General features: G+C 40.5%; 1 protein-coding gene across 3 annotated transcripts in view; it reads left to right on the forward strand.

Moving 5' to 3' along the window:
* Window positions 1-7,486: 7,486 nt before the first annotated feature.
* The window catches only part of quo (quattro), a 28,307-nt gene continuing 7,826 nt past the window's right edge, over window positions 7,487-27,967 (forward strand). Inside the window, exons 1-12 of one of the 3 annotated variants that reach the window (XM_068315702.1) lie at window positions 7,487-7,788; window positions 17,877-18,074; window positions 19,701-21,234; window positions 22,603-22,809; window positions 23,312-23,435; window positions 24,274-24,394; window positions 24,561-24,647; window positions 24,755-24,871; window positions 25,591-25,689; window positions 25,778-25,926; window positions 26,895-27,033; window positions 27,204-27,326. In XM_068315702.1, coding sequence (XP_068171803.1) covers window positions 7,786-7,788; window positions 17,877-18,074; window positions 19,701-21,234; window positions 22,603-22,809; window positions 23,312-23,435; window positions 24,274-24,394; window positions 24,561-24,647; window positions 24,755-24,871; window positions 25,591-25,689; window positions 25,778-25,926; window positions 26,895-27,033; window positions 27,204-27,326 — 2,901 coding nt within the window. In that variant the 5' untranslated portion in view covers window positions 7,487-7,785. The remainder of the gene's footprint in view (window positions 7,789-17,876; window positions 18,075-19,700; window positions 21,235-22,602; window positions 22,810-23,311; window positions 23,436-24,273; window positions 24,395-24,560; window positions 24,648-24,754; window positions 24,872-25,590; window positions 25,690-25,777; window positions 25,927-26,894; window positions 27,034-27,203; window positions 27,327-27,967) is intronic. The other 2 variants (XM_068315704.1, XM_068315703.1) reach the window with 2 other exon arrangements.

A 27,967-nucleotide genomic window follows, 5' to 3' on the forward strand; every position in this document is an offset into this window, starting at 1 on the left:
AGATTGAGAGAAATTGCTGTGAGAAGAAATATGCAAAAAAGAGACGAGTAAGAAGAAACAAAAAAAAAGAAAGGCGGACTATCTTATTACTGAACACTGATTCTCAGTGTCTCAGTAAAGGAATGTCATCTATGTCCAGCTCAGCCTCCAGGTACCAAATGATTAATCAGACAGATCGGCCTCGCCCAGATAAAGACCCACCCAACAGATGCTTCTGGACTGCTGACTGAAAAAGCAAAGAAATGAATTAAATTATGAGAGGGTGGACACGAGGGTGAGACGTGGCAACAGACCTTTAAACAGTGACTTCAACTGGGATACGAATCAAGCTGAGTGTGAGTGAGTTTAATGGTAAAAAAGTCAAGATGAATGACACAGAGGAGCAAGAAAAATAGCAGTCCAGGAGACACTGAATAGGTAGTTGATGAGATGGATACTGAGAGGAGGAGGAGGAGGAGGAGGAGGAGGAGGAGTAAGAGGAGATGGTTGATGGATCAGACAAACCGTTGGTGACTTAGGGATATTTTAATAAAGCTCATTCTTTGATGTCTGATTTTCTCAGGCTTGTGCAGCAAATTTGAATTGTTCCTCTGTTCGGTGACCCTTACCGCCATGTGTTGGAGTTATTCAACAAGAGGGATTTTCAAAATAGAGTCTGACTGGTTTCTATCCTCTTGCTCCTTCTGATAACTGGAGAGTCTTGTTAGAACCAAACAGAGTTATCTCATCTACTCCTTTGTTAGTAGGAGGATATTATGACAATATATCATTAGCTGCTATTTTCTCTCACACACACACACACACACACACACACACACACACACACACACACACACACACACACACACACACACACACACACACACACACACACACACACACACACACACACACACACACACACACACACACACACACACCTGTTATAGAAGTATCAGATGAAACATGTATAGAAACGCATATCTCTGACACAGAGAAATGTTTGGGTCTCCCTGGTTCCCATGCCCGTGGTCTTCACATATCAGTCTCCCAAAACACCATTAAGTTGTTAGCTCTGCTTATGCATTCAGAGTTCACCATTACAGTCTTGGCGTTGACCTTATGGGTGTCACTGACAGTGTTTCGATCCACTAACTCCCCCAAAGAAGCTTTCTCGCGCACAAAAGAGAAAACCTTGAGCGCTTCTGAGATGTTACAGTAGAATGAGTGGTTGCATAGCCACATGATGAATGGGATGTGGTCTTGTCAAATCAGAGTTTCACAAAGTGCAACATCAAGTCTTGGAAACACGATATTACATACAGTATATTTAAAACACAGGTTTTATTTTGATACTCACAATTTCAGTCGCCTCCATTACATTAAGATGCATCGGTCATTACATGAGTTTGAAGAAATTTTTTTTTCTTCTGCCTCCTGGTTGCAAAACCCAGACAGAGATATACGCTGTTTACTTTCATGTCTTAATAATCCATGTTGAGTCAAAGTGCAGTTAATGTATGATGACAGACTATCACCAAGTCAAAGTCTGATATGTCCTAAAATTAACCCTTCTTTATTCCTGTATATCATCCTAGAATTCAACCAACAAGACCAGTGAAATTGACTTCTCATAAATGTGTCAGTTCTTGTTTCATTGTGTAAAATTAGTAAAACATTCTCATTGTGAAAACAAAACAAAAAGGAAGCAAACATTCTGGGCCAAAGTCTCAAGATTCCCACATTCTCATGCCTGAGCTTGCAGTTGTTTTTTTCCCCTCAGGCTGTTTTGAATTTGACACCTGCTTCCTCCACTGGACGAGCACCCAGCAGCGGTGAGCTGAGGTTAGGGCCTCTCAGTGGGGAGACTCAGAGAAACACACGAGGACACTGTGGGACAAGCTCAAACATGCACAACTGCTTAGAAGGTCTAATGTTCAGCGTCTCATTTTCAGCTTGTCCTAGATTTTAGCTATCCTTAGATTGTAAAAATCACTAAAATATGAAACACATTGAATGTACAAAACTTTTTCTACAGCAGCAGTCACTCTTTTGAAGCACAAAGATTTTCCCTTCGGTTCTAGAGCAGTAAAATTTATGCAGCAAACGTGGGAAGCATTCAGTACATCTGCTACAGAGCATGTTTGGCATTTATTATCATCACTTGATTACGTTCTTTCTACATAATCAAATTAGGTAGCAAACAAAGAAGGAGTTTGAGTTAGAATGAAAACATTTTCACATTAAAAAATCTAATCTCAAAAGTTGAACTATACACTTACTCACCTATATGAGTAGGTGAGTAAGTTCTCTTTTATTTACAGTTTCCTCTGCCCCCTCCTCTTGTGTTTGGTACTGCGTGGCTCATCATTTCCAGTTATCTTTTTACTTTATTCAACCAGAAATTAAGTCTCGGTTAGATTATAAGTCTCTTTTTCAAAGAATTCTGGCCAAGACATGCTGTAGCGCAGTGATATGGTAACAGAAGAGAAGAGAAGGGGGAAAAAAAACATGTCTGAGTTATTAGATTAAAATATTCATCAATGTTCAAAACATCTACAGACATACTTTTGAACTTTCATGTCATTTAGAATTGTTTTACGTACATCACGTGAGACCAGCTCGGAAGATTTAGGAAGTTTGGGAGCTGATTCCAGGAATAGTGAGCAGAGCGTTGTAAAGGTGCCAGCAACAAGGCTCCTTTTGGTCTTGAATAAAAAGGAAAGTGGAAACCCAATTTCAACTTCAGTTTCTTTCACTAGAAGCTGAATGTAAGGCTGGAATCAAAACAAGCCAACTCTGACACATTTTATAGACTTCTGTGTTCCCAGGAAGGAGGTGAGAGTTTGCTGACAAACGTGGTTTATTGCATACATGGTGTGCAGTATCAGCAGCAGAAACTTGATTTATAGTGCTAACAATACATTAAATTTATAATTACTAAGAAGAAAAAAGAGCATTAGTATAATAAAATCCTTTTGTATTTTGGGGGTAGGGGTTGGGGTGGGTGGGGTTGTACTACATTAAATGTGTTATCATTGTCATTATTATTTCAATGTGGTACGATAAAATAAGTAGCCTGATATTGTCTGGGGTCACAATGGGTTCATGTAGTTTTCCATTTGCAAAATATGTGACAAATCACATGTTAATGACACTTTGAATAATTTAATGACTGTTTGTGACAAAGGGACAAAGTCAAAGGAGCAGCATGTGGGATATACAGTATATGAAATTCTCCAACATACGTGTCAACAAATGACTCCTGTAGTATCTACAACCACTTAAATACATTCATGTTATATGAGCTTTATATTTTTTCTTATGTCTTGTTATGAACACAATAACAGTGTACCGCAATCACGAGGAGATATTGCATTAAATGTGCCTCGCTATAAAATCTCAATGGGAACAAAAGCTGGTAAAGTGCGACAGATGGTAAGCAAATTAAAGTGGTGGAAGCATTTCTGTCATGTCTATTATTCACCATAAAAATGGAGCTTGGTATGGAGAACTATATGAACAGATGGGTTTCTAATTACAAACATTTGGGAGCCATTAATGTCATAATGTATCACCTTAGTGAACAATGAAAGACAAGCACACATGTGCAAGCATTCAGTCCTAGATTGTACTAGACTATCCTTGAATTCACATAATGTTCCTCACTCAAGACCTTTATTTTCTTTTTAGCACCACACAGAGTAACACATTACTCAAAACATGCCTTCAATCCTCTCTCACCAGACCCAGAAATACCTCACATGATAATGCATCTGTGCTGCAGACAGATATCTACTCAAGAGTTGCCTGGACAGGAGCCCTTCCGTTTATTGAAAGAACAACCAAACGTCTAAGTCACAGGCTGGGCCTCTAATCTTGACAGACCAGGGTTGGGCAGGAAATGATGTCAAAGTCAGATGCTGATGTGGATAAGGTTGCTCTCCTTGGTCGAGTGAAAAGAGAAGTAGACAGATAATCATCTTCTCTTTGCTCCTTTCATCTTACCCTATCAAAACGAGAGATGTTACAGGCGATAGCAGCTCCGACATTCATCACTGAGACACGACACTTAATATCACCATTTCTGAGTCATGTGAGATACATGTTTGGGTGTCTTCCAAGAGCAGGGTAACCTCAATGATTTATTATTGCTCTCCTCCAAGTGTTTTGAATGAAAACAACCCACAGCACGTTAAAATAATGAATGTGGACCGAGTGGGCAAATTAAACCAAGTACCTGATCCAAGACGTGATGCAGGGGTCCAACGCCTGATGGGGAGTTAGCAATTTCCCATCCTTTAACAACGTTTTATGTCCATCCACTCATGATGAGTCATATGCAAACCATGAGTGTGTGTTGTTGTGTCTAAGTGAACACAGGAGTGTGTGCAGGAGGTGATGGTTTGAGGTAAATCACTGAGGGGGTCCTGTTCGCCTGTTGTAGGGTCCCACACTCACTAGAAAGGAATGAGTCGAGGAGGGAGGGAGGCTTCAGGGTTTCATCCTGCTGTGTGTGTGTGTGTGTGTGTGTGTGTGTGTGTGTGTGTGTGTGTGTGTGTGTGTGTGTGTGTGTGTGTGTGCTTGTGTGTGTGTGCGTACGTGCGTGCGTGTGTGTGTGTGTGAGGGTATGGAATGTATCCGTTTATGTCTGGCTTCAAAAATTTTGATCCATGGGAATGTTTATACGGTTACTTGATGAACTTTTTTGGGTGTGTACTCAAAACCTCCGGGTTTTGGCAGCGTCTGTCTCTGTCTACATCTTCATGAAGTTTGTCCAACTGTGTTTATGTGAGCATTTTTAAGAAACAATATCAGATATTCCATTCACTGACTCAGGGAAGAGAGCAGCTCCCATCCACCATCTCTGAAGTTTGGCTCTCCAGCTCATCTGGTTTGAATGAAAGACAGATCAGAACTGAGCGTCAGACCGCTGTGGCCCACTTTCATCCTCAGACTGTCACGTTTCTGCTGGGCAGACGGGCTGGGTCATCTGGACCTCAACAATGAGTGAAACAAAAGCAAATGCACGTCGTCTTTCTTTCTTATAAATCTGTGTCATAGGATGGAAAGCAGGATCAATGTTATTGGTTAATTTTAGCTCACCACAGACATTCTCTATTTCTGATTATGTCAGAAAATAAGAGCAAACAATAATGAACAAACAATAAAGATGTGTGTGTCCTGCGCACACACACACACACACACACACACACACACACACACACACACACACACACACACACACACACACACACACACACACACACACACAAACACACACACACACACACACACACACACAAACATGTTTTTGTCTCAATACAAACATGACGGATCCTTAACATACATGTGCATGCAATAATACATATTTTATCCATAAATAATAATTGCAACATTTTGCAGGGCCTCAGATATACAAAGAATTTTCATTGTCTAAATTTCATTCCTTTGGTTTTACAGTTCACTTTTTTATCTTTACAAAACTGAACTGTCTTTTACTTCAGGAAATAAAACATTTTTGTATGTTTTTAAATGTACAATTTTTGGATGAGGTCCCTATGGCCATGAGCTTTGAGTCATGACCAAAAGAACAAGGTCCCGGATACAAGCGGCTGAAATGAGTTTCCTCTGTAGTGGGTGGGCGCACTCTTAGAGATAGGGTGAGGAGCTCAGTGACCAGGGAGGAGCTAGGAATAGAACCGCTGCTCCTCTGCCTCGAGTGGAGCCAGCTGAGGTGGCTCGGGCATCTGTTCCGGATTCCTCCTGGACGCCTCCCTGGGGACGTGTTCCGGGCACGTCTTACCGGGGGGGAGACCTCGAGGAAGACCTAGAGGGACTATGTCTCTAGGCTGGCCTGGGATCGCCTCGGGTTCCCCCCGGAGGAGCTGGAGGAGGTGTCTTGGGAGAGGGAAGTATGGGCATCCCTGCTGAGACTGTGGCCCCCATGACCCGGCCCCGGATAAGCGGTAGATGATGGATGGATGGCCCCTGATCACTATGGTACTGACTGAACATGAACTTCCCCAAACCACAAATACAAGTAGCAAAGAGAACAGTTACTGATTTACTGACAGCAGGGGGGTTTGCAGGGAGATCAAAACACAGGGTTGCTAAAACTCGGGTTTGAGTGAAAATCCAAAATTTTTCCAATTCCTTTTTCAAGGTGATAATACTTCAGTTGGTATTTTGTGGAAACTAGACTGGCTTGAGCTGGAAAAGTCGTTTATTGTCCTTTATGGAGAAAGTAAGAAGAGGAAAACAAACAACAAAGAAAAAAATGGGACCAAAACAAAGAGAAGGAATAGGCAACGGAGCAGTACAAAACGCTTTCAAACATGTTACCCTCATAATTTGTGGTTTAGGCTGAAAGAAAAATTAGCATGGCTGTTTCTCTGTGACAGAAAAACATGTTAGGAATGTTCAACAGACTTCAGTTTCTGCCGCATGGGAAAAAACAAATCCAGCGAGGCTGAAGCTTTCCATTTCATTCTCAATGTCCAGATATAAATTCACCTGCTGGAAAAACAGAAACTCGTGATTAAAAACTAATTTTCTTCGTGTTGATTTGACTGTGATGGAAATATTGATGGACTGTCTGGCATTTGAATGAACGGAGTGGAGGCTGCTTGTCTGAGCCACGTCACTCACACTAATCCTCTCATCCGTCAAACTTTTCCTCTGAATGTCTGAGTGAACAACTTCACTTCTTGTTGCTGCAGGGCTTATGTTTCACAGACTAGATGTCCTCCAAATCCAGATGTAGAATCTAGTTGAGTGGGTGCAACGCCACATTCCTAGGGACTAATATATGCGTACGACAGCACTTTTTGGAGGCCTGCTGTTGGCTTGAGATCCCTGCAGGGAAGGCACCCTCTGTGGTCTCTCTTTGATACGAATCAAAGACTGGGCAGTCTGCCGGAAGACATGAGAAAGAAATGAGAAAGCCTGGGTGTAGACTGTGGAAATCTGTAAGGGATAAGAGAGAGGAGAAAGACTGACTGGGTCTTCTAAAAGCTTCCAGTGATTAAAATAGAAAGAAAGGGGCCAGAATGAGGGGCTGGATTTCTGCAGCTCTCTGAAGTCAGGATTGTGTGTGTGTGTGTGTGTGTGTGTGTGTGTGTGTGTGTGTGTGTGTGTGTGTGTGTGTGTGTGTGTGTGTGTGTGTGTGTGTGTGTGTGTGTGTGTGTGTGTGTGTGTGTGCTTGATTGTGTCTATACGTGGATGAAAAATTACATGGGAATGTATGCATTGTTTACAAACAGTAACACACACTATCACGCTGTCAGTGCAGGTCTGTGCTAAGGCGTGCTTTTGTTTTTGTGCATCCATATTGTGTCTTTCGGTTTTCTCGGGTTTGCAAAAAAGCCAGTGTGTGTCTGAGAGAGTGGAGAAACTGAAAAGCCTGGAGGGGGATTTCCTTGGAAAGGGAAAGCTTTTTCTTTCCCCCTCCTTCTCTCTCTCTCTCTCCCTCTCTCTCCCAACCCAAACATTCAGACCAGCCAGAAAGCCAAGGAGCAGTGAAAGAGCTTTGGGATCAGCAGGCAGCCTGACAACTTGTCGCTCTCTCTGCTACACACTCACAGAAGTATGGAAAGTCTACAAAGAATGGATATGACTTTAGTTTGTTTTCGATCAAGACAGCTCGCTGTCATGTGTATGTACTTCAGTCGACTTCTGTTGCTGATGCACTAAACATGACAAGTCTCTCAGCTCAGAATCCGGGGAGGCTGTCTGGACAGGATCACCGGGACCAAAAATGAGTAAACTTTCTGTCTAAAAGAGGAAAAACTCCTTCAAGCAAAAATGGTAACATTTAAGTCTTACTCTAGTGCTCCATTGTTGTTCGTTGTTCCTGTTCTGGTGTGGTTGTGCTCCACTGACCCACTAAGTGAGACAGTGGTTTGTATGGTCTGGTTGTGACATTTTTGTTTCTCCTTGTAGCTTTGCTAGTCATGTGGGAATTAATTTCAAGAAGACAAACACATTGTGACACTCAATTTAGACATTTCAATCCATTTTTAAAATTTTCAGTTGCATCATTTTCACTTTCTTTGTTCTAATTTTATCAAGAGGCTCGATGCAAATGTTTCTCGACTCTTGTGAGGTTTTAGTTTTCCTGAGCACAGCCAGTCGGTCCGTCTGACATCAATAGCCCACAACAGCTTTCTGAGAGTGTGCATACAGATTCAGAAACAGTGACAGAGAGCCACATTGTCTTTTGTTTGGCAGTTCTAAGTCCCTTGATTTGGACTCAATTGATGCAAATGGCACACATTTTTCTATGACTGTTGAGTGTTCCTGTGTAAAATTATTTGAGTGCTTTGCATGTGCACATAATGTAATATAAACCTCCAGTTTAGTGTTCAATGCTTTAAGAAGTTCAAACAAAACTGGCTTATGTCTAAAACATTTTCATCACAGAAACCAAGTAATGACAACAAAAGAGCCACAAGACATGAACCTGATACACATGACTGATGGGTTTGTGGGAGGATGTGGTTTATTTGACCTTTAGTTTACTGGTTGTTGCTCCTGCGGGAATCATCAAATGCACACAGATAAACACGAAATAAAAGTCATAGCGTATTGATGAAAATGTTGGTTGTATTCTGGCCTGAGGCAGAAAATTTTGGTCACCTGAAACTTTCATTCAATGTGTGGTATTCCCATTTTGTTTTTAATTCATGTACCTTCATTCTTTTTATTGAAAACAGTCAGACCCATAAACTGCTTCCATAATTTTCAAGAAACCAGAAAGTCATGCTGTTTGAAATTCAGACTTGGCTGCTCATCCTGGGCAGAGCTGCACTTTGACCTAACATCACATCCACTAAAGCACTTCTATGACCAGCTTTTACAGCCCTAACTATTAGTTTTACTTGTTGCGTGACTGATGTTATTTTCCATGACCATCGTCCCACTTACAGCCATGTGTCTGCATCTAAAGTATAAGATTACAACGCCGTGCTGGACCTGTTTCTAGCTACAGTAAACACCAAGAACCCTGACTTGCCAGTGTGGACTGTATTTGCATGTAGTTGCTGTGTGCAGAAGGCATCAGGAGTAATTAATTTACCAGCAAGGTCAAGAGCTTTTCTGGAGGCCTTACAGCTGCGTTTTCTTTCTCGATCATGGAACAGTAAACATGGTGCAGATTCTATGTGGTGTCAGAGTCCATATGAGGAGCATTTTAAAGTCGCAATGCAAATGATCCAAGCTTAAATGAGAATTGCTTTTGGCTTCTAGATGTGCTCTCATCTTGTCAAAACATGTTTAGCTTGAGTGTAGCAGGTTTTTCTGTGATTCATACAAAAAGGTATAAATTGCCAACAGTCATGAGCATGTTTTGTCTGCTAGCAAACACTGTGAACGCACGACGCTTAGCTGACAATGAATGCTGTAAACAAGCTGACAAGGTACAGCTGTGTGTGTCTCCTCCTTTAACATATAATGGATATTCGACAATGACTTCCGCACCTTCCTGTAACACGTGATTAAATATTCCAATATTACTGGTCTGTGTTCTATTTGGAAGAGAGATTATACTTCATGCCCACTCCTTCCCTGGCTGTAACATCATCTGACTGACAGACAGACAGACAGACAGACAGACAGACAGACAGACAGACAGACAGACAGACAGACAGACAGACAGACAGACAGACAGACAGACAGACAGACAGACAGACAGACAGACAGACAGACAGACAGACAGACAGACAGACAGACAGACAGGGAACAGCAGATATTGTTTTTGTATGAGTCATATTACTCTATCTCTAAACAATCTCTTAACTATTTCTCTTCTCATTCCACATGTCAAAGTTCTGATAACTGTATGGAGCACATTTTCAGTGTGTTTATTATCTGTGTCAGAGAAGTGGGTCAAACTCAACAGAGACTGTGCGGTGCATTTTCAAAACAGAGCCATTGCCAAGTGGTGATTGTGTTGGTAGTGGTGGTGGTGCTCGTGGTGTGAGAGGGAATGTCTGAGCAGCTCTAGGCCATCTGTAAGTCATTTATCAGTTTGCATTGTCTGTAGAATCACAGTTGTCATTTCCCCTCCAGACTGTTTTTGCATGTTGCTGTTGTTCCTGCTTTTTTATGAAGATAACAGTTGGAATATGTCTGATTAAGTGAGCAAGACGTATTAGTCTACTGTCAGAAGAATGATTTTACTTAGCTGAATTCAAAACCAGCTGGACTGTTTCAGCTGAACCTACTGAGGACAGCATGAGGTGGAAGATAGTGTGAAAAGTTCAATTAATTTGTTTTTACACTCATATGTGACACATCCTGTTTGTGAACTATGCTTACAAGATCTGGAGGAGTTTATATGACTGATGCTGTTAGTTTATTTGTGTGTGTGTGTGTGTGTGTGTGCGTGCGTGCGTGCGTGTGTGCGTGTGTGTGTGTGTGTGTGTGTGTGTCAGCAGGAAACTCAAAAGTATAGTCCTGTTTTCAATTTATAGTTAATTTAATGGCCAGAATATCAGTTCATTATGAATCAGAGAAAATGCAGAAGAAAGCACTGGTGTATGGACTTCTGGATTGTCACATGTCACTTTTGTATGTTACTGTACATTTAGATTTTCAGCTTTTGTGGAACTTTTCGGTTTAAATAATAGTTAGTGCTCAGCTACTATTAAACCACAATTGTCCCTGCGGCGAACCCGGTTTCACTTACTTGCCAATGGTGTCATCAGTCATTGGGCAACCAAGACTAGACGAGGAGAGAATGAATGGGATCATTGTCTCGGAGCTAAATGTTTCAAATCTTACATTTCATAATATTTAGTGTGCAACTGGGAGACAGTGTTTTTTCAAGTGATTGACTTTAGTCAGGAGAGAGAGAGAGAGTGAGAGAGAGAGAGAGAGAGAGAGAGAGAGAGAGAGAGAGAGAGAGAGAGAGAGAGAGACAGAGAGATATCATGAAGTGCTGTAGAAATTGGCCAGTTTTCAATTTTTGAATGTGCAATGATAAATGAATAAAAACCAGAAACCTGACACAGGTTTTAAATGACCTCATCACTTGCAAACACACCTTGACTAAAAATTACAAAATAAATGAATAATAGGAACTGCCACAGTTCTGCGTTCTGTCACACTCACTGTGTTTTCTTATGGGTCCTGAGGAATGTACCTGTGACAAGTTTGAACTTTTATGTTCCTTTAAAGGATTTACGGCAGCCTGGCTGAATGGATTACACACACAAAGACAATACTGTCGCACAGCTGGAAAGGAGATGGTGAACGTTTGATGTCATAGTGGTGGGAAAGGGTAGGGAATAACAGAGAGAAACAGGTAGCAGTCTTATGATTGTGACATGACAACACCGTGATCTTGATCACAATTGATTGGTTTTGTTTGTAAATGAGCCATAATCATACACTTTAACTTAAAAGTATCAGAGACACAAACCAGAATCTGCTCATTGACTTGATTTATTTAAGTACTCAACCTTCTTCTGTAATGCTATCATTTTCTCACCAGCACTCTCAGTCATAACTATGACTGACTGCTGTTGAGGTTGAGTTCTTGGTGTGTCAATGGAGACTCTTTGGCATTTTTACATGTCCATACTTGCCAAATTCTGGTAGTCTTTAGGATTTACTGAGAGGTATTGACTGAACTGATACGTCTGTTTATATTTTCATTTCAGCCTGGGGGTCGAATGCCAGACCATAATTATTACTACCAGGATGTCAAGAAAAAGTGTTGACCGGTCAAGGTGTAGACACTAACAAATCCTCCCTTAAGACCCCGTGCTGGTCAGCTTACCTGTTCTAATCTTTTGATCCCTTTTGACTGAGGACACAGATACATACTTTGCATTACACATCTTGACAGCTTGTTTATACAAAGGCTCAAATCTGAGTCCTGACTTTATTTGGCCAAAGCCCAAGGCAATACAAAGAAAGCTGTAATTATCAGCTTAATTCTCACCACTGCTAAAAACTGCCAGGGGGGCCTGAATGGTGGACAAGACAAAAGAGGAGTGAATCTTTACAACTGGCTATTGTCGACACCAGCCTGCCAAGAGATGTCAAACAATGATCTTTGTTGCAAAGAGGAGCATTTTCAGGAGACTGCACTGGATGAAAGCAAGCAGAGAGGGAATCCCCTTCTGCTGAGGCGGCGCTGGAATGGGGATGTCAGCTGGACATCGACCAAACTGCTCTCTCGCCACTAGTCAAGATAAAAGTTCAGGATTTAAGCCTGATTGAATGTTCCTTACTGCCGGACTGTGGGCGGAAATACAAAAAAAGAGTTAGCGACTGTGTGTCAACAAGACTGTCTCTGCAGCATAAAGACAGGGGAACAGATACTGTACACTGATATACAGTAAAAGAATGTTCTAACAATGTAGGGAGTGACTGTCTGGGTTCTCAAATGATGCTGAACAAATTGCTGTGAAACAGGCATTTTCATGATGGGAGGATCTGTTGAAAATACAAAGGTGGAGTTGAATAGACAAAAGTGCTACTGGTGCAGAAAGGGTGGATTGTAGCATGAGGGTACATATTTGGTTGTAACCATAGGAGGTTTCAGACCTGTTTAAGAGGATATTTAGAGACATTTGTGCCTTTTCTACACCAAATTGAACCAGAGATATGCTCTGATATACATCAGAGTCATTAAAAACACACCCTGGCAGAAAAAACAAACTCATAGAAATACAAAATCCTGGCTGGTGTCTGGCTTGTAAACGGGGTCTAAACGTCTCATCTTGTATGGAGCGGTCACTGGTGACAGAGTTAGGAGCACAAAGGCTCATTGAAATGTTCAAGTAATAAAGAGATGTTTTAGTGATGTTGGTTAATGCTTTAAGTGTGACATTTGGGTTTCTGCATGTGTGTTTCAGTAACAGCTTTAAGTTTTATTAAAAATAAGCCACAATGACTGACAATCCTGAGTCCTGAGGTATGAAGGCCGGTGTCATCTAGCCCAAAGCGCGACTGAATACAGGTGTTGATCTCTGCAAGCTCTCAAATATATTCTGCCTTAAAAGAAATGAAAAATTAAACATTGGAAATAATGTGAATCACTATTTCATACATTTTGCAAGCTCCACTCCACTTCACACAAACACACAAAAAGACTTTCACTCAAAAACAGACACTGTTTGTTGTGTATTTCCTTGATGTTTACACAAAACATCTTCAGAGTGTAATTTCCATACCAAACAGGTAAAATGTCACTCCACTGATGACTGTCACTATTACGGCCAAACTTCTTCGCTTACACAGACAGTCTGCTATGATCAGAATGACCACAACATATCTCTTTGGTTTTGTTTTTATAGTAAACTTTAAAAACAATTACAGTAGTTTTCAGGATGCAAGTCTTTTTTTTGTCTCAGAAGAAGTCATGTAGAGTTTTGGCCTTGACGATTGGGCTGTTTGGTACAATATGTTGTCTAGAAGTCAGATATAATGAAAAACAGAGGAAGTCTCAGGACCGGCTGCTACCCTTCTTACCCTCAGTTCATCTGGTTGTAGACCTGACTGAACTGGATTCAGCTAAGCAGTGCTTTGTAGAATCTCAAGAGGCTCTGACTCATGAGTATCACTTGTCCAACCACCCACAGAGAAGAGTTCCAGTCAGGGGGAAACGTCTCGTGCTTTTTACTTCCTTTGTTTTGAGAGGTTTATGGAAGCATAATTTGCCGTTCAATTATTTCAAACAAGGGCCAATAAATTGTACAGGTTTTCATGAGTAAAAGCACCAAACTATTCCTTTTCAAAGAAAATATGAACAGAAGGAAATTGAAAGTCTCAGTCTTGTACAGTAATTTAATAGATTTGTGTGGCATTATGTATGACCTCAGGTTTATCTTTGAGGAATACAGTAGAATCCAAAGTTAAATGGCTGCAGTCAGTCCATAACAGCTGTGATGAATTACCTCTCATCGCCTCCAAGGTATTCTACTCTCCATTTCCTAATCTATTGTGACAGATGTGCACTTTTAGACAAAGGAGGCATTCTTTCCCACTGACGGCATCCAGTGTCTACAATAGACATGAAGGCTGTTAATTAGAGTCAACTTATTTTAGAGATATTTCACATGTGTGATTTGAACAAAACCATCTTGTATCCAAATAAACAACACCAACAGTTTAGCTGACGAGGCAATGACCAAACAAAGTGGTACAAGTTGAGTGATTTTCTGGATTATGTTGTGAACCATTGTTCCCACTGATGAGTTTTTTTGCTTTCTGTCCAGTTCGTTTGTCAGCAGGGTGACAGAATATGCTACTGGATCAATTTATACAGTGTTCTTGTTTGCATGCATTCTTGCGTGTTTCACACACATTTTTTCACAGAGACACACGATCATCAGTCAACGTGCGTCTCTGGAACGCAAACTTTAAATACTTACAGTAAAAAAAACAAATCGATGCTACCTTTTTCTGTGATATAATATTAGGAAAAAATGCACTTCCATTCAACGAAAATATTCACAATTTACCCATTTCTCCACTTAAATTTCGAACCTGGAAATTGCCATTTGTTTGGATTTTGCGCGAGTTTCTCGTCACGAGACTCATCTGCTTGAATCAGCCTTATTGAAAAGAACCAGGGGCGGCCCGGTGGCACAGTGGGTAGCGCTGCTGCCGCACAGCAAGGCAATCCCTGGTTATAGTACCGCTCTGTGAGTAGTTTGCATGTTCTCCCTGTGTCTGCATCTGTTCTCTCCGGGTTCTCCAGCTTTCTCCCAATTCCAAAAACATGCGCTTCAGTTTAATTGGCCGATCCCAAATTGATGCTAGGTATGAGTTTGTGAGTGCGTGTTTGCCAGCATCTCAGTGTTGTTCTGCGGCACACTGGTGTCGCGCCCAGAGTTTCCACCGCCTCACCCCCTAATATAGCTGGGATAGACAGATTAAGCGGTTGTGACAATGAATGAATGAATTATATATATATATATATATATATATATAAACACACACACACACACACGTAGGAGTGTTACATGGACAGATGGAACAAAAAACCCTTTAATGCATAAATACATAAATATAAAAAAACTCCTTTGACAGAGCAGTGTAAAGGTTTGCCCTCGTCCCCCACTGGAGAGAGCAGCGTATGCGATTCAGTTTGACAATGAGTGATGAGAGGAAGCAGCACTAATGACTCAGTGGCCTCTGAGAAATTACACGTTATTTGTGATTCATGAATGTTATGTTTCATTCATTATTGTTATTTTTATTGGTTTTGAAAAAAAAATTTAAACACTTTTTCATTGCATTTTGACAAAGAAAATACCCTCAGAAATGGGGATCTCCAAAATGGTTAAAATACTGTAGTGTGCATTCATGGACAATAACTGGGGGTGTGACCTGAAAATCAACACCACAGAGAAAGACTTAATACACATAGCAGAGTCTAAGGGAAATACAAAACTGGAGTTGAACTTGAATCAAAATAGCTGTGAGCGAAGAGGGGCTTCGACATCACTGTTTTCAGAGAAACATCATTTAGCAATTGGCATGGTGACTATAATGGTTGCATTAATGGTAAACGACACACTCCGTAGCCAGACTTAAAGCGTCTGTGTTTCCATGCTTCCAGACACACACAGCTGTCATGTAAACAAACAGAAAAACTGCAATGAAAGTGTAACGTTCTATGGACGAATCTTTATTGTGTAAAACAACTGCAGGTTGACTGCAGGTTTGATCAAGTAGCCTACGCTTGACCAAAAACATTGAACCCAACATTGTGTGAATGAATAAATGACTTCTAGCTTCCAGTAGTGAAAAAAAATCCTGGCCCTTCTCCTTCAGCTGGATTCACTCCAAAATGTGATCTTTCCTGCATGTACCAAACTCTGAACCAAGTCTATGACAGATCCTTGAATCCTGCCAAGTAAGTACAGTAAGTAAAAAAATCCAGGTGCACACAGGTTCTCTGCAGATACGTCCAAGTCATACATGATCATGATGATGCTTCCTGGTTGATGAAGGAGTATAGTTGTGCATCAGTATAGCTGGGGCGGCAGTAGCTCAGTCGGTAGAGCGGGTCGTCCAGTGATTCAAGATCGGCGGTTTGATTCCCACTCCCGACGATCCACTCTTGGAGTGCTTGGGAGGTGCAGAGGTGCATTTGAGCAAGGTACCGTCACCTCCACAAACTGCTCATTCGGTACACTCCAAAGATGGGGCTGCCCGTCACTCGGCCTCCCTGTATTTACTGCATACCTACAGGCCCCTTGTGTGTACTTGGTTGTTTCATGGGCCTGTACAAAAACATATATATGCATGTTAACTAACACACTAACCACGAGTGAAAACATAATAATTTCCCTACAGGGATCATTAAAGTGTACTTCTTCCTCTCTCTGATCTCATTTAGTTTCCAATGATTCCTGACTCCTAGGTGTTTACATAAGAATCCGTTAGCCTGTCTGCAGAGTCCCAACGCTAACCAGTGTGAGCTCTTTGAAGCTGCTGTGCTTGTATTTAGCCTGGACCAGCTTCTGGTCCTGGTTAGGCCATCAACCTAAATGAGGAAGGGGCTAAAAACAGCCTCCTGTTGTGTGGGGGGATTAACACAGAAGACTATTGTGAAGTGATTGCATGAACAGCACACCAGCTGCGGTCTGAGATGAAGACCCTTCCAGAGCCAAAATAAGCATCAAGTACATATTTGTGACTCTGAAGTAACCTGAATATTATTCCTGTTTCTTTTCATTACGAAGACGTTAACTTTAACTTCTTTATTTCATTTCATATAATGTTGTATAAGTTGGCCGATGACACATGAACCTATTTAATTTAAGTATAGCCTGGCCAAAGATGAAAGAAGCTTTACACATTGTGATGGTCAGAATAAATCATCTATAGATAAAGTTGAATAGCTCTCCATTCCTCTCCCTCCAAACCCAACCTCAACATGACCTTTTGCTACGAAGCAAATAGTTACTACTTTTTTGTTTTTGTTTCTGAATGTAAAATGTAGTTTAAACAAGCATAGTGAGCAATAAAAGTTCAAAAAGTATATCTATCCTCTCATTCTGAATTTTCTAAAGCATTCCTGCACTTGGCCGTGTGAACCGTGCGAACTTCACAATGATCAATGGTTTAGCAACTCTAATGTAAATACACATTCACAGTCACAGATCTGACTATGAGATACAGTCATATAGTCACTGTAAAGACGTGCATGACCTGAATAACAAATATGCTTTACTTATTTAGTTTCCAACCAGAGCCAATGATTAACAACAGCATTGGCACAATTGGTTACAGTGGAAGTAGAGCATTACTGGACCCCTTTGAGGTCAGATTAAACTTAGCTGGACCTATCCGAGGACTCACGGGACGTTTTTCGATCCAATTAGAACTCTAGTTTGGACCAGTGTTTCCCTTTCATTTTTTTCTGCTGTCAGGTTCTTTGATATTTTTCATCTGCACACTCATTTTCCAATTAAAGTTAATGTTGCTGGAATTTGCAGAGGCCATGAACCATTGGTCAAAGATTGAAGCAATATTTAACTCTATTAGAAATGAGCAAGTTTTCAGTTTGAGGGCAGTTCTATAAATTATATGCATTGGAAAAGAGTAATTATACCTAAATTATGTATCTTATTGTTATTAATTGAAATTGAAAATTGAAAAGTCACCACATTCACCCTGAATTTCATTTCAGACTGGGTTCATTTCTGTGGCAAATGAAAGCATAATGAACATAAATTGTTCAATAGAAATACATAAATAATACAAAATACAAAAATGTATGTTTAAAAAAAATGTTTACAGAAATAATTAATTCCTCTGTTTTAGCAGTGTGATATGAAATGACTATTTAATGTCGACATACTTTACGTTGTCTCTATTAAATTATTTTTTCCCAAATAGATTAACAAACTGCATGTTTTGCCCGTCAGAACCCAGAATCTTTGGACTCGTCCATCCAGAGCACCCTGTCGGCTCTCTTCCCTCCTTTTGAGGCCACAGCTCCCATCGTCCTCAGCCAGCTCTTTCGCTCCATTGAGGAATGGTACCATGGTGATGCATTACAGTGCCTGCTGGATTTCCTTATCCCATCCAAACACCTGCTGGAGAGTGTACAACAGGCAGCGTGTGTGAGTATCAGCACATTTCAGGGCGTCACACAGGTGTCTTTCCTCTGTCTTTGAACGTGTTGTACAAACAGTAGCTGTGAGATAAAGCTGGCATTTGAGTCCAGTCTTTGAGTAAGCCTCTGAGCGATCCTAAACTCAAGCTGTGAAAACCACTTAACATATTAAGGCCGGTGTTACTTTAAAATTCAATATATAAATCTTTACTTAATCTATTTACATTTTAAACTAATATTTATTTTGTTTATCATTATGAAAAAATAAAAATACATTTTTTTCCAGATGTCTGGCATCATCCCTGGTGTCAGGAAACCTTAAAATCTGCGCTGTAGCAGCATCGTCACGTGGGGTCATGCACCATCGGAGACACCTGTCGCTTCATCAGTCAGGGCAGCCATTACAGCACAATACGATCAATGAAGCGATACATCTTCATTTGAGATGAATTCTTGATGAATAAGTGTGATAATGTTGGCTTTTTATGTCGCTTGCCGTATATTTGTATAATGGCGCTGATATGGATTTACCTTGATGTCTACGATTACCTCACTTCCGCTGTGAGGGAGCGCATCGTAACTTATAATATATTTTGTTTGTCCAAGGTCCCTATTGATCATAAAAAAATAATAATGCCACCAAAACGTTTGTTTAATTATGTACTTCAAATAATACCCCGCGTTCATTTTGACTTTACTGTCTCTTTAAATATACGTGGACAGCAGATCGTTGCATTTTATATTCAATGTCACTGCACACTTCTGAGACAGCACCACCTCTTCTGTCCATTGCAATAATTTCTTATCATTAAGAAAATGACACATTTACCTACAGATCTTAGTTCTTCTGTTCTTCTGTATCACAATAATCCAGTTACTGCTATGTGTCCGTGGGTGCAGGTACTGTACACCTCCAAATTATTGGTGAAAATTGATTGAGAAAAAATAGGCAAGGGAATAGGAATGACAGAATATGTTAACAGGCTATTAATAATATTAAGAATAATCTTTAATCACTGAGCACTTTTTAAAACCTAAATATCACATTATTTAAAAGGATAGCAAAAATAAAGCAAGTGTTCACAAAGGTTAAACCAATTTCATATATAAAATAAATAGTTAAAAGGAAATTAAGAGCTCAAGTGAAATCCGGAAAGACTGCAACAATTCTCCAACAAAAGTATGTTAAAAAGCAGGATTTAAAAGAAAAGGCTGACTCAGTCAACCTGACCTCCTTCAGCAGATCAGTCTGGAGCCTCAGGGCACTAAATGCAAATGTTTTTTCTTTCATCTTCAGCCAGGTTCCTGGAACAAATAAAGGACCTTAGCCTGAGAAATTCAAACTAAATATAATTTAAAATGTTATTAAATGTTATTTAAAAAAAGATTTTAAAATCTGTCCTAAATTATGTAGAGAACTAATGCAAAGAGACTGAAACGGGAGTGATGTGATTCCATCTCTTGATTCTCTCAGCTGTTTTAGACATTCCAACGCTGAGTGATGGAATTTTGATTCAGGCACTAAAAACATCAATGCAGTAATATTTATGTGAAGATATAAATTAGGTCAAATGCTCTCTTTGTCAAATAAAATCACACAACACTGAAACAATGCTATTTCACTTTCTTCTAGGCTGGATACTCGGATGTGGTTTTTCGTTGTGAAGGCTGGCCTCTGTGTCTCCATGACAAAACTGTCATCCAGTTGGCCCCTGTGAACCCTTTGCTGCTGCGTCCTGGAGACTTCTATCTACAGGTGGAGCCTTTCGGGGATCAGGCAGCTCGCATCGTGCTGAAAAGTCTGCTGGAGGAGGACTGTCGAGAAGTGGAGGAGACCCCTGTCCCTGAGACTTCTTATCCCTGCATCTTCACAGAAGAATGGCTGCAGGACATTAATGAAGGACGGCATGGAACGCCTCTGTCTCATTGCTTGCTTTGCACAGATCAAGGAGTAATCAAGTTACCTTGGGCTAAAATTGCCATACCAGAGTTTTTAGACAAGCCTAAGATTCTGCCAATTTTTCAAGAAGCTCCTCCTGAAACAAAACAGATTTCAGTTCCCTCCCATTTTAACTCCTCCACTCTCCCAGTTGAAGCCATTTTCCTTCCCTCAAAGGACAGGATGTCGGCATCTTTGAGACCTGTGAACTGTTCTTCCAAACTTGTCAAACTGGATCATGAAAGGCGAACCTCCAAATCTTGCTCCAAACCTTTAATCAGACCTGTCGGCTGGGTTTCTCCAAATACGTGGGACAGTCGAGATACATATCAAGAGATTGAGGGTGATTATGTAGACCTTGTTGATATCTACAAAGACAAGGAATTTGTCCATAAACATGGAGGCATTCAAGTAAATCCACCAAATTCAGGTTTGTGCAAACCTGCCAGGCCATCTCCATCCATATTGCTTGAAAGCAGTACTCCTTGTGGATGCACTCTTCAGTATGAGGAGAAATCTTGTGCATCATGCAGCCAGAAAAGGTTGGGTCACGAGCCCAATGACCCAGATTCTAAGTGTAGGTACAGAGAGTCATATGTGGCAGCACTAAGGAATCCAGTTCCTTTTGAGAGAGGAAGTGTCGACCTCCTGGCTGCTCTGGAGGAAGTCGGCCTTTGTGAAGTAGAAGAGTTAAGTTCCCAAGGTGCATTCAAACCTAAAGGAGATAATTTTGGAAATCATTGCAACCACTGCAATAAACCGCTGATAAGTAATGAGTGTTGTCGACCGACACCGGACAAACTTGCATCTAGCATCAAAGATCATCATTTTGTTAGAAACCCAATGAAGGAACCGGCCGTGGTTTTGAAATCAACACCTGGTTTGAGTCACTGTCAGAAAATTCAGATGAAACTCATATCCCACCAATCAGGACGTAGCCCCGGTGTATCGCAAGGATCAGATTTGTTCTTGGACAACTGTGATGGAGACGTAAAACCTCTTGAGATTGTTGAGGAGGTTAAAACAGCAGTAAAACATAAAGTTAAGGTCAGGTCTCTGTCCACTGTGTCAGAAACTTCTAAAGGTAATCCACCTCTGTATAAACTCAACAACAGGAGCCACAGTGACATCTGCCCTGAAACCATCACCAACATAATGCAGTGTAAGAGAATTGAACTCTCAGATCAGGCGACTCAGAGACTGGACAGACGGAAGTCTCCTAAAAAAGGTATGTAGAGTCAACGAATCAAGACTGAGCATTCAGTTTACATCTGTCATTTTCTCTTGTCTTTAACCCTCACCCACATTAAAGGTTTGTACATCATCCTTACACCAGACACAAGCTTGTATTATGATCTGTTGCTTGATGGTCACAGGGCCGCTGAACAAAATAGACTTATTGAAACACAACCCTGACCTTACATGCTTGAGGGAATGTGCTGAACTTCACAGATTATTAGAGCTCTTTAGAAAGAAGGTCCAGAGCTCAAGGATCAGGCCAGAATCTAGTCCTCCCACCGCTGTCTGCTTTCTACAACAGCATGGCTTCTTTCATGTTCCTCCCTTCAAACAGGAAGTGAACTAAATTACCATGGTGGACCCCAGTGAAAGAAAAGACCTGAACCCAGAACCCAGAACATTCCTCTATTGTAGAAACACATATCAGGCTAGAGGGAGGTTTCTGTGGGCTGTCAACCTCTCATATCTCATGTCCTGATGGGATCTTGTCTGGAGACATGCTTGTCATGGACTATTAAAGTAGTAAAGATAGAGAGCACAGATGAGGTTTTGTTGACTAAAGAGAGGCTAATTAAGATGTCTGAAATCACATCCCACGCTGTATTTTGTAACAGACACCCTGTCCAGTGGTTATGGGGAATAACAAAATAATGACTGTTACTATAGAAGGACAGTGGTTGATGGAATATAAAGTTGAAGTAAACTGTTGCTTTACTAATTGCAGCTCTAGAAACAGAATCTGGTGGACTACATTTGAGCACTTTCAATAAATAAATCGAATTGATAATTTCAGAATCAATTATTTCAAGTAATGTCAATTTTCAGCCAGACCGGAGTTTCCCCAGAGCATTGTCAATATGATATAAAAGCTCATTCTAACTTCAATCAAGTATGTTAACATTCATCAACAAAATTGAATAATTAAAATAATTTTCCTACTGTTATGGGTAAAACATAAATTTGTTTTCCATAAAGACTGTACTGTTTGTACTTTTTAATTATTTAGTTGAATCTTTCTTTAGACTGTGTTGCTGTGCAGTATACTGTATGTCCTCTATTGTCAGTGTTTTTCTCTTGTTTGTGTATTTATCTAATATTTATGTCTCTGAGCAGTGAATACTCACAGTTTTCTCCAGGATTAATACGGTATTAATAAAGTGCCTGTCTGTCTGTCTGTCTGTCTGTCTGTCTGTCTGTCTGTCTGTCTGTCTGTCTGTCTGTCTGTCTGTCTGTCTGTCTGTCTGTCTGTCTGTCTGTCTGTCTGTCTGTCTGTCTGTCTGTCTGCCTGTCTGTCTGTCTGTGTTATCTGTATGTTTTTCTTTTGTGTATTGTGTATTGTGTATTAATTGACATGCAGACTTCCTCACTTCATCAGGGAAGACTGACACTGTCCCCACCACAGAAGAATCAGGCTCCAAACTCTATAACTCAAAGACAGAAAAACTAGCTCTGCAAGTCGAGTTTTCTTCAACTTGTTCTGACACTCAGGAGGCTCCAGAAGCTGAAGAATCAAGTTTCAGAAACATCAGTGCGCTAATTGAACTGGGGATTATTTGTCTGCCAGGTACTTGACACACACAGCTAGTCCTCTCTGTATGATTTGTGTATTTCAGTCTTCCTTTAAATGTACCCCTCTTTTTATTTAGAGAGTTTATTTTTTTAAAAATTCAACCATTTGACCTATTTGAACCACATGTGACCTCGGTGACAATCATGTCTCTGGTTTAGGATTTAAAATGAAATTTGAATTCAGCATAACGGGAAGTCATTTTTTACACTGAGCTTTATTAGTAAACAGTGGCAGAATAAGTGTGAATTTGTGTGATAGGTTTCATGCACTTTATGTACCATAACATCTTAAAACAATATTCAACTTACATTGGGGATCCTGAAACAAATCTTTTCAACTAGGCTGTCAGGGTATGAACTACCCCATTAAAAAATCCCTGACATGTAAAAGTTTGGAATTTCAGAATAAGTTTGTCCATTATTCAATGTCTCACTGGTGACTTTATCTTTGTAAATTTGGGGAGCCAATCATTTCATTAAATTTCTCTGTCCCTCAGGCAGCAGGGACAGGACAGGCAGGGCGCTGGTGGAGGTCCACGCTGAGAAAAAGGAGTGGGCGAGCCCTCTGGTGTCAGCCCAGAATGTCTGTGACTTACTGCTGTACTTGCACTCCATACCAAGGTACAGCAAACAATACAACAAGGACTGAAAAATCAATCATCAGCATATTTTTATTTAACGCTTTCCTTTATTTGTTCGATTAGTAGTAATTTTAAGTTCCTCTTCCGTGGAGAGGAAATGTAATTCACTGAAGTCCATGAACATTTTATGTAATAACATTTATAACCACAAGAGGGCAGCAGATTATCATTTGATAAGCATCATGCGGCCAAACTAGGCTTTGAATAAAATTGTCTACAGTTGCATCGAGTCACGTGATCCTTAAAGTATCCTTTTTTTTAAAGCATACAACTAATAAAACTACGTAGTGTACAGGATCAAATTATTAAACAAAATTTCTCCTTAATAATTGCTGCACAATAATCAGCTGGAAGTTTCTCAAATTTGTGCGGACATTCATACATTCCAAATGAAAAATATGTGTCAAACCATGCAAGAGAACGCTTCAGCTGCTCTTATTTTTTACATTGGGTTTTATAGACTTTTAAAAAAATAGTGCACAACTGCTTAGACTTCCTCTTTCCTCAGTAAGGAAGCAAAGGGTCTCTCTCTGGCTGACTTCCAAATGTCTGGTATGCAGCGCCTTGATAGAATTAGCAGCCATGTCTGATGAAGGTTCACAGTAACACAAGAAGAGTCCATTAAGAGGCGGGTGTGAAGTAGAACAGAGTATGGGAAAAAGACAGTGTGTATGTCAGAGATACAAAGAAAAAATACTGGTGGTAGTGCAATGAAAGAGTAAGCCTAAAAGCCTTTGAGTGGTTCATTTGTCACACTATATCCACTATGAAAGTGAACATGTTTGAATGTGTCCTAACAAGATTCAATGATTTGGTAGGAAAGACATTCGAGAGCTTGGAATGACTTTGGTCATCAATGCCAGGAAGAAGCCTCCTTCGCTTCATCTCTACAAAGCCCTGCTGATGGCCCAGGTTAAACCTACAGGCCTGCATGCACATGTTAGAATGAGTAACACCAGTAACACCCCAACACACACACACACGCACACACGCACACACACACACACACACACACACACACACACACACAAGTTAACTTTCTTCATTTGCATCATGTCTAAAGGTCTTGAATTATATCAGCCTGTTTTATTGTTTGTAACTACAGGAGCAAGCCCTTCATGCTGTCCACAGTATCCTGATGCTGGTGGATAAAGACACGTGTCCTCGACCGGAAAAGCAGCCTGGATTACAGGTCAGACCTGATAACTACTTCTATTATATCCTTTGATTTCTCTCTTTTCATTCACATTTGAAATGAACTGCGCTCCATGCTTATCGCTGGCTTTATCTTTTTTCTAGATGGACGTGATGACATCTATGAAAGCTCTTAGTAAGACAGTTGAAGCTTCTCAGCTCACTTCTGACCTGGGAGGGACCTTCACTTACAGTCACTCTGACTGGCTGCAATTCCATCAGGTACAGAATATCACAGTGTTACAGAACTGGTCCTGCTTTGTTATCACATCATGCAACCACTGGATTTAGAGACTGTTGTTTAACACAGCAGTCACTCATTAAAAGTCAAGACTCATACTTACACCCAACATGAATCATGTCTGTCGGCATTTATTGACAGAATTAGTTTTCTTTGAATACAGGATGGATGTGAAGATATCTGTCGTAATTATGCAATTTTCTTATTATTATGTCATTTTTCTTTACAAATTGGGGAATTAAAATTCTGATCAAAGGGAATATTATCATTGTGGACAAAATCCCTCAGCTTCTTTAAACATAAATCAAATTTGCAACTTTAAAAATAAAATTGCTTTTTTTTCCATCTTTGCCTTTTGTTTTGAAATTTTCTGTGGATTTTTTTTAAATCCTAAAAATAAAACAGTCTGTGAAATTTTAGGGGTAAAATTTCAATTGAATAAGTTCCAAAAGACTATACATACTTAAAAACATTGTTTTACACATAGATACAGTATTCATAATACACAACATTGTGTGCTGTGACCTGAAAGAAGGCATGGTAAGACTATTACCAAATATCTGTACATCTACTGCAGGAGTTCTGCAGTGCTCTCTAGCGGAAGATATGCAGCGCTTCTTCTCCCCAGAACTCTGGGCTTGATGCTCATGTATTATAATTATGTCTACCTCTTCTGAATCTTAAATGTAATTAATTTCAGAGACTGGTTTCGTTTATGGCTGACCTGCGAGGGGCAGACAGGTTGTTGCAGAAAGCCATCAAGAAAGTAGATGACAGCAGAAAGATGGACACTGACCAGGTACAAGACGGCACATTGATGCTGTGATGTTATGTGATTATTGCTCTGTATTTTTTCCAATGTTATGTTTTTGCTGTGGCTGTTGCAGGATGTGCAGCAATGCATTCAGGAACAAAGAGCCTCAATGAAAGAAGTTCTGGAAGACGCTCGATTGGTCAGTCTGCAAAGAGAAGGAGGGGCTGTGCTTGCAAGAATGAAAAAAGAGGACTTCAGGTTTCCACAGTCTGAGGACTACAGGTAGAACTTTATCAATAATGAGTACTTTTTGCATTTTTTTGTCCAATCACTATCGCAGCTCATAAATGACAGACACGGCAGCATCGTCATTTTGTGTTGTAGTAAAATTTGTCTGCATGGTGTTGCCATACTTACAGTATAGGAGTGTAGAATTACACTCCTATACTGTATGAGCAGACTAAATTATGATGGAGAACATAATAAAACATGGATGCATAATTATTGATTGAACTAATGGTCAATAATTAACTACAGTATGACATTCTGCTTACTCATCAATGTTCCAGTATTAACAGATTGTGTATCGATAACATGACGCACGCATGCACTCAAGCACACACACGCACGCACTCACGCACGCACACGGGCACACACACACGCACACGCACACACACACACACACACACGCACACGCACACGCACACGCACACGCACACACACACACACACACACACACACACACACACACACACACACACACAAAGGGACCTGTAGGCATGCAGTTGAGGGGGAGGTACAGCGGCAGGCAGCTCCTTCATGGTGCGCCCTAATGAGCAAGGGGACGGCGCCTTGCTCAAGGGCACCTCGGCAGTTCTCCGGAGGTGAGCTGACATCTCCCACAGTCAGCTCACACTTCAGGTGTCTGGGCGGGAGTGGGAATCGAATTGCCGATTGGACAACCCGCTCTACCGCTGAGCCACTGCCGCCCCCACAAATTTCTTTTACTACACAACTTTATTTAATTTTTTTATGCTAGTACCTGCACATTGGTACACTCTATAAAAGTTATTTTTATCATCTTAAATGTAGTTTGAGATTGCGCTTTTACAGAATGAACAGAGAGCAAGCTCTAACAAATACACAGCTGTGAAAGAACACATATTACTGAAACAACCGCCAACAAGTGTGTTTCACACAAGGTAAGGTTTCCATTAGTAGTTTATTGGTTTGTCTCATCTTCTTTGCAGAGATGCTCTAGAGTCAGTAACAAGTCTGTACAACCAGCTGGATGAGAAGCTCCACACCCTGGTGATGAGATCCAATGAGTCACTGCAGCACTTGGAGTTCCTCTTTACCCTCAGGGAGATGGAGGTCAAAATCAACACGGTACTGCCGGATCTTTCAATCAGCTTACAATTTAAATCTACATTTTATGTTGAGAGCTCAACCTGTGAAGGGGAGACAGTTAAAACTAAGACAAGTATGTCTTACTTAATTCAAGTTTTGCAAAGATAAATTGTACCACCATTATTTTATGATGATACATGATGTTTCAGGCTGGAATGTGGTTCAATGCAGAAGGTGAACAGAGACTGAAGGACTCTCATGCAACAGATGAAACCCTAGAGTCCACTGAAAACACACTGCAGCACTATGAGGTGTTTCTCACACAGGCAAAGGTATTGAAACGACATTAAAAAAATATGTGATGAAATCTACCATATATTGCTCTTCACAAGAAAGTTTTAAACTTCTATATGCTTTCACTGTTAAAAGTAGATAGTAAATTGTACTTACAGTGCCTTGTGAAAGTATTGGCCCCCCAAGAACTTTTTAACATTTTGCTACATTTTAGGCTTCGAACTTAAAGATAACAAACTGAATGTAATTTTTCAAGAAACAACAACATGTGAGACACAATCATGAAGTGGAACCAAATTTATTCAACATTTTACATTTTACAACAAATAAAAAACTGAAAAGTAGGACGTACAAAAGTATCGGCCCCCTGTTCTCTCAGCTCAGCTAACCGACTCCAGAAGTTCCCTGATGACTTCTGAATGATCCAATGTTCACCTAAATGACTAACAATGAAAAACAGTCCACCTGTGTGTCATTTGGTCTCAGTTTAAATGCACCTGCTCTGTGATGGTCTCAGAGGTCTGTGGAAGGAACACTGGAGAACAAACAGCATCATGAAAACCAAAGAACACACCAGGCAGGTCCGGGATTAAGTTGTGGAAATGTTCAAAGCAGGAATGGGATACAAGAAGATTTCACAATATTTAAATGTCTCCCGTAGCACTGTGCGTGCAATAAT

The sequence above is a fragment of the Antennarius striatus genome, chromosome 5 (genome assembly GCF_040054535.1).
Source record: "Antennarius striatus isolate MH-2024 chromosome 5, ASM4005453v1, whole genome shotgun sequence".
Classification (NCBI taxonomy): Eukaryota; Metazoa; Chordata; class Actinopteri; order Lophiiformes; family Antennariidae; genus Antennarius; species Antennarius striatus.